This window comes from Primulina tabacum, chromosome 3, assembly GCF_025594145.1.
Source record: "Primulina tabacum isolate GXHZ01 chromosome 3, ASM2559414v2, whole genome shotgun sequence".
NCBI classification, from domain to species: Eukaryota; Viridiplantae; Streptophyta; class Magnoliopsida; order Lamiales; family Gesneriaceae; genus Primulina; species Primulina tabacum.
Genome location: NC_134552.1, coordinates 35,064,182 through 35,071,750, shown reverse-complemented (window position 1 = coordinate 35,071,750; position 7,569 = coordinate 35,064,182). Strand labels below are relative to the sequence as shown.

Here is a 7,569-nt window from a genome sequence, read left to right as displayed (position 1 = left end):
GCTTGAAAAAGAATCTACTTTTATTTTTATGGTGATTGTTTGCAGACATTTGAGAAGATCAATAAAGCATTGGTGAGAGCACCAATCATGATAGTACCAGATTAGAAGGAGCCCTTCGAGTTGATGTGCGATGCTAGTGATTATGCAATAGGTGTGGTGTTGAGCTAAAGGCGTGATAAATTTTTTAGATCAATCTACTATGCAAGTCGAACCATGGATGCTGCACAACAAAATTACACAACTACTGAAAAGGAGATGCTTGCAGTACTGTTTGCATTTGACAAGTTTAGACCTTACTTGGTTGGCACAAAGGTAATTGTTTTCACTGACCATGCAGCTATTCGATACCTATTTGCCAAAAAGGATGCAAAACCACGCTTGATAAGGTGGATCTTATTGCTCCAAGAGTTTGATTTTTAAGTTAAGGATAGGAAAGGGTGTGAAAATAAAGTAGCCGACCACTTGTCACGGCTCGAACTTGAAGATAAAAAAGATGAAGGAACCATAAAAGAAGCATTTCCAGATGAACAGCTGTTTGAGGTAAATTCGAAACTCCCTTGGTTTGCTGATATAGCCAACTTCTTTTCCTGTGATACTCTCCCTCCAGATTTGAATTATTACCAAAAGAAGAAATTCTTTCACGATGCAAAGTTTTACCTATGGGATGATCCATACGTATTCAAGAGATGTGCTGAAAAATTTATAAGGAGATGCGTGGATGGCGTCGAAGCACAACAAATTCTGGAGCAATGCCACTCGTCACCTTATGGTGGACATTTTGGAGCAACACGAACAGCAGCTAAGGTATTTCAATCTGGTTTCTATTGGCCTAGTATGTTTAAAGATAGTTATACCTTACTAAAATCATGTGATAGATGCCAGAGGTTAGGAAACATTTCTAGACGTCACGAACTACCACTGACGATTATTTTGGGAGTAGAACTTTTTGACGTTTGGGGCATTGATTTCATGGGACCTTTTCCTTCTTCTTTTGGTAATTCTTATATTTTATTAGCTGTGGATTATGTTTCAAAATAGGTGAAAGCAATCGCCACCAATACTAATGATGCTCATGTTGTAGCTAAATTCGTGCATAAGAACATCTTCACGAGGTTCGGAACACCGAGAGCCATTATAAGTGACGAAGATACGCATTTTTGCAATAACATTTTCATTTCACTTTTGGCAAAATACAGTGTGAAGCATAAAGTGGCACTGGCGTATCACCCCCAATCGAATGGACAAACTGAAATATCCAACCTGGAAATTAAACAAATATTGGAGAAGACAGTCAACATTAACCGGAAGAATTGGGCACTCAAGTTGGATGATGCACTATGGGCATATCGAACCGCATTCAAAACACCTATTGGGATGTTTCCCTATAGGCTCGTATTTGGAAAAGCATGTCACTTGCCACTAGAGTTGGAGCACCGAGCATTCTGGGCAATTAAGAAGTTGAACTTTGACTTGAAAGCATCTGGCGATGTCAGAAAATTGCAACTAAATGAAATGGAAGAATTCCGAAATGACGCATATGAGAATGCCAAGATCTACAAAGAGCAGACTAAGAAGTGGCATGACAAAATCATTGTTTGAAGGGAGCTCAAACCGGGGCAACAAGTATTATTATTCAATTCTCGTCTGAAGTTGTTTCCTGGTAAGTTGAAGTCGCGATGGTCAGGGCCATTTGTTGTGGAAACAGTGTACCCTCATGAGGCTATCGAGCTAAAGAGTAATGATGGAAGAACTTTCAAGGTGAATGGACAACGGATTAAGCCTTACTATGGGACCGAAGTAAGGAATATCGACATCATTGGGTTGAGCGAACCACCATGAACAAAATTGGTATAGTCGGGCTGACGACGTTAAACCAAGCGCTTATTGGGAGGCAACCCAAATTTTTGGTTTCTTTATTGCATTTCGTCTTTGGTTTTGCTTTTACTTTTGCATTCTTATTTTAGGTTGTGTATTTTTTGGAATAATGGGTTTTTATATCTTTCCAAATCTTATGAATCCCAATTGTGTTTTTTTCAGGATTAAAACTGGAGGAGAAAACAATTTCTAAGAGTGCACCCGCGCTGGAAGTATACCGCACCTACTGTGGTTGAAGACAGAAAACAAATAAATTTTCCAGTAGCCATACTGCACCCGCGGTGGTTTATAGAGTGCACCTGCGGTGGATGTTGAAGTAAAAACAGAAAAATTCCAGAACCATTAGCGCACCCGTGCTACGTTTGACACTGCACCTGCGGTCGATGAAAGTCGAAAATTCAAAAATTCCAGTAGCCATACCGCACCGGCGGTAGTTTATAGAGCGCACCTGCGGTGGATGATGAAGGTCTAAAATAAAAAAATTCCAGTAGCTACACCGCACCCGCGGTAAGCTAAGCACCGCACCCGTGGTCACTGAAGGTCGAAAATAAAAATTTTCTAGAATCCTGAACGCACCCGCGCTATGTTTATCACCGCACCCGCGGTCGATGTTTTTAAAGTCTGAAACAGGCACACATTGGACATAACGAAGAACAATTCTACTCCACCTCTTAATCACTTCGAAATACTCACTCAAGAACACATTTCACACTCGATTTTTTTTCTTCAAATTCACATTTCCCACTCCACACATTCATACCTTCAATCATTTCATCAATATCCATCTTCATTCCACAAAATCAACACCAAACCTAGGGTTTGAAAGGGGGCTCGAAAATTTTCACAAAAATTGATTGGAGATTCGATTTTGTTCTTACAAGAATCATTTCAACACTCAAGGTGAGAAATTCCATACTATATTGGCTTTGAAATTCAGAAATTATTGGTGCCATTGGTTATGAAAGAAATAGCAAATTTAGTGGAGTATATTCTTGACATTGTTGATTGGAGTTGATTGGATTGGTGTGTATATTGTTGAGTTGTAGTTCTTGTGATTAATAAGTTTGGGGGAGTAAAAAATCATCAAGTTTAGTGAATTGGATTGAAGGGGAATTTGGTGAGTTGAAAGTGTTCGACAAAATGCCTCCAAGAAAGAAACAATCAAAGGGTGCATCTTCGTCTGCAAATTATGATGCACACAAGTTCTGGGATGAAAAGGCGGAGGAAAATTATGCTAAAATTCTGAACAAGAGCATTGTGAAAGAGAGGGGATTTGACCTGAGCTTCCCACAAACCGAAATAGGATTAATGCTTACTGCTAGGCATTGGGAGGAGTTTGGCAAGCCACCACCGGATGCGGTCATTTCGTTGGTACGGGAATTTTATGATAACCTTAAGGTTAAGCATGATCACTTGAAAGTTTTGGTGCGAGGCAAGATGGTAGCTTTTGATTCTCATACCATCAACACGATGTATAGTATCCCTCAAGTCATGCATGATGAATATGAAGAATATCGAGCCGAGGAAGTTGATTATGATAACATTCTTCAGACTATTTGCATTGAGGGAGCGGAGTGGCGAATGAGAGACAATGTACATTGAAGCCTAGCCAAATCTGATCTGAAAAATGTTGCCAAGGATTGGTATTCCTTCATTTCGGCTAGGATTAAGCCTACTGATAATACTACTACTGTCATCAAGGAGAGGGCAATCCTGACTTTTTGCATCTTAACAGGAAAGACGATTGATTTAGGTCAATTGCTTCAGAACTCAATGCTAGATTATGCAAAAGGTAACTCTCCTAGTGGACTCCTCCACCCTTCTCTTATCACAGACTTATGCCATTATGCGGGAGTGACTTGGGCAGCAAACGAAGAATTGTTGAAACAAAAAAATGCCATTGTGGTAATTCAACCACATAGGTCACTGACATCTGATCAACAATATACACGTGAAGCTCAGAGAGAATTCAACAGAAGAGCTGCAAAAAGACGTGCCCATGCTCAGGCCCAACAACAACGAACACAACCGCAACCAAGAAATGTGCGAGATATATTAACTTATTTGGAAGAGGAGATGCGCCAACAACGCCAAGAAATGGACGCGTTTCGATTTAGGACCGATACATTCATAGATTATATGATGGATTTCACGTCTATCTTGGCTCAACAATTTCCATCAACTTCCACATCTGGTAATCCATTTCCACAACCTCCGCAATGGGCGCCCGCATATGATCCACCAGAGTATCACCCACCACAAGAAAGAGCAGACGATGAGGATGGCGATGACCACTGACGGTCATTGTCCGAGGTATGTGTATTCCCTAACTTTCACGATCATTTACATCGAGGGCGATGCATATATTTATGTTTGGGGGTGATGTTATATATATTTGCTTGTGTGTTTGTAGTGTCATTTGGTTTTATTTGAGTGTTTTATTTACTTTTGAGATATATTTGCTTGTGTGTTTATAGTGTCATAGTCATGAAAGTCGTGAAAATTTTTGAAATGGCCAATGATGAACAAAATTTGTGTATTGGAAGAAATGTCATGTATTTCATTCATGATCGTCAATCAATTGGAAAAAATTTAGAGAACAATCATGAGATTTGGTAAGTTTGAGACTTATAATTTCTATACAACTTGGTGATTTTCATTTAATATTGGAATAAACTTTTGCAAACACATATATGATTCAGGCAATCTTTGATTTTATTTGGGCCTATTTATATTGTTCATAAATATTCATTTGAAGCCATCTTGAGCCTATATGAGAAAAGAATTGTGTTCTTGAAATTTCTTTGAAGCCAAGCACTTTTCTTTTGAATATATATGTATTTGGTTGATGCATTGAAACACCATTTTTTCACGATGATTAGATTCTACTTTGTGTTGGTGAATTGAGATTTTGTTTAGAACTATCCAAACAACACTCGAGGCGAAATACGGACAATTTATGATTTAGGAATGATTTAGGTGATTTTTTTGGACCTATTGAGCCTTTCAAGCTACCAAATAAAAATAATTTATCATTTGTCACCTCTTTGTAGCTTATATAAATTCGAATGGCACACGTAAATATGTGTAAGAGACCCCCATTCGATATCCTTTCAAATATCCCACATTTACCACCCCATTGAATATCTTAAACATTAATTTCCTACCTTCTCAAGGGAGTAAGAATTCAAAGGATCAAAGAAATTGAAATTCTCCTACAAAAGAAAGAAAAATAAATGATGTTTCATTGAAGAAGTTGGAGAAAAATGTGAGAAAAAGATAAGAAATGAATAAAAAATGGAGATAAAAGAAAAAGTGGAGTTTGCAAAAGAGATAAAATTCAACTTACTCCCTTATTTGAACTCCTAATCTTTATTTGTAGCCATGATCCAAGGCCTAACATTACAAGCATTGCAAATCCTATTGACCAAGTCATAGTTGTCCAATATACTAGTGGAGAGTGATTGGGAGAATCAAGCCTATGGAAAATCGATAAACACTTCCATTGAGTACGAATCTTGATCAATTTTACACACACTTCATTGCATCAAATATTTATTGGGTACTCCTTTCTTGAATGAATATTGCCTTGAACCCAATTTTTACCGAAAAAGACCTCTTGATTGTGTTTGTAAAAATTGAAATCAATTGAGAATGTTTTGAAACATGAGTTGAATAGATTAGAAGTTAAGAAAATTAACCGATTGCATGATTATATCCGGATGAAAAATTGGTTTAATTGATTTGAATAAGGAATGCATGAAAAGTTAATTAAATTATCTTGAGGCCAAGTTCTTTAAAGTATTTCATGACTTGTTTGTTTGTATTGTTTTGTTTTGCTCGGGCTAGCAAAATCCTAAGTTTGGGGGAATTTGAGAAGTGCAATTTATTGTAATTTTATTACTTGTTTTTAACTTGGAATTATGTGATTCTTGAGTAGGTTTTATGTGATTTGTTATTGTTTTTGTTTTTATATTTTGGAAGCTTAGAATGAGAGTGTGGAGTATTAAAGTGTTGAATTGGAAAGTGCAAAAGATAAAAAATACAGAAGCAGCAGCGCACCCGCGCTATTACATATACCGCACCCGCGGTATTGCAGTGCACCCGCGCTAAAGTCAACACCGCACCTGCGCTGGCACACCAGAACCAACACCGCAACCGCGGTATCCTCTTGACCGCACCCGCGCTCCTTGCAAAAACAGAATCCAGAAAATCTGTATTTTTGTGTGCTGCACATGAAAATTCCAAGATATTGGTGTGCTACGAATTGAGGCTGTCTGGACTATAAAAAAACATCATATACTTACCATCTAGGGTATTAGGGAGCCAAGGGAAGAGTGGAGGCTGCTGCTAGAAGATTAAAGAATCTAGTTCATCAAGTTTTTTTTTTTTGAAATCTGCTGCACAACTCTGGAGACGGAATTAGCACTTCAAACTCTTGTTCTAAGTTCTTCTTTCTTTTATTTTTCAGTTGATATGTCTTGTTTCAAAACCTTGTTTTGTTTGTGTTATTATGAACTAATTGTTATTTCTACAGGAAAGATGGAACAAAACTAGAAACCATGTGTTAGAATCTATGAACTAAGCTATTTAAGTTCTTTTTATCGTTCATTGTATTGTTCTAATCTTAATGCTTTCAATTTATTGGCCATAATTTGAATGATTTATATGTTTACAATTTATCACTCGGAAGAGGAAATTATAAACAAGAAATGAGAAAAATACATCAATGGTATTTATAGAGTTTGGAAGGGCCTATATTGCTATCGAAGTCAATAGAGAATCTAGTGCTTGTTGTGTTATTTATTAATAGATTGTTGATGGGAATGTTGCAATCCATTTTTAAATAATTACAGTCTACACAACACTCAGGAGAGGGAGTAGGTAATTATGGGATTCTTGGCTAATGAATAAGACTGATTTTTATAACATAGCTACAATCAATTACACATGGTGGAAAGTTGCGTGAAATCGGAGCTCTAGATCTTTTATTCCATTGTTAATTATTATAAATTAGTGTTACATTTAAATCCATTTGCAATTTAGTTATTCTTGCAAACAAATCTTTTAATTGATTATTCTAAATAAAGTCGAGACTATTTTAATCACAAGTACTATTATACATTTATATACACATTCCTCGTGGGATCGACACTTGTACTCGAAAATACATTTTACTATAACATGACGTCGTGCGCTTTCGAGCAATTAAGAAATCACGCAACAATCACGAAGAACGGCAACGAACGACCTTGGCTTTAATTCCCTTGAAGAATTCGAAACTTCCCTTGTTAAATCTTTGTGCGTGCCATGAGTTGTAGGTGAAAATGAGTCTTGATGATTTGTTGGGGTAAGCGGCGTGAGTTGTGATTTAATTATAGGGTAGATTGCACTTTAAATGCTAAATAAAATTACTAATGGTAGCTTAGGCCCATTAACTAGGTTAGTTAGGTCCAATAAGCCCATTAGTGCATAAATAAAATATTTTGTTTGATAAAGTTTGTGAAATTATTATCCGGATTACCAAAACGTTCGTATTTTGTTGAAAATACAACACCAATAAAAATTACGTCCCGGCGTATAAAATCACCACAAAACTCCCTATTTTCAAAAATAAAAATTAAAATATAAGAAAAAGCATCACCCTTATTTTAAATAATAAAAAAAAATTATTTAATAAGAAATATTTTCTGT

At 36.7% G+C, this 7,569-nt stretch overlaps 1 protein-coding gene across 1 annotated transcript; it reads left to right on the top strand.

The window, feature by feature from the left end:
* Nucleotides 1-718: 718 nt before the first annotated feature.
* On the top strand, nucleotides 719-1,839 carry LOC142538681 (uncharacterized). The gene is made up of 3 exons (XM_075643982.1): nucleotides 719-804; nucleotides 1,197-1,488; nucleotides 1,666-1,839. Exons 1-3 carry the CDS (start codon nucleotides 719-721, stop codon nucleotides 1,837-1,839), a joined length of 552 nt encoding a protein of 183 aa, XP_075500097.1.
* The last annotated feature ends 5,730 nt before the right edge of the window (nucleotides 1,840-7,569 follow it).

Excerpts from the sequence above, each read along its gene's own strand:
- LOC142538681 (XM_075643982.1), top strand. The coding sequence starts at position 719 with ATGGCGTCGAAGCACAACAAATTCTGGAGCAATGCCACTCGTCACCTT. Across the intron at positions 805-1,196 it reads CAACACGAACAGCAGCTAAG|TGTGAAGCATAAAGTGGCAC; the intron begins GTATTTCAATCT and ends GGCAAAATACAG. Across the intron at positions 1,489-1,665 it reads ACTTGAAAGCATCTGGCGAT|TTGAAGTCGCGATGGTCAGG; the intron begins GTCAGAAAATTG and ends TTTCCTGGTAAG.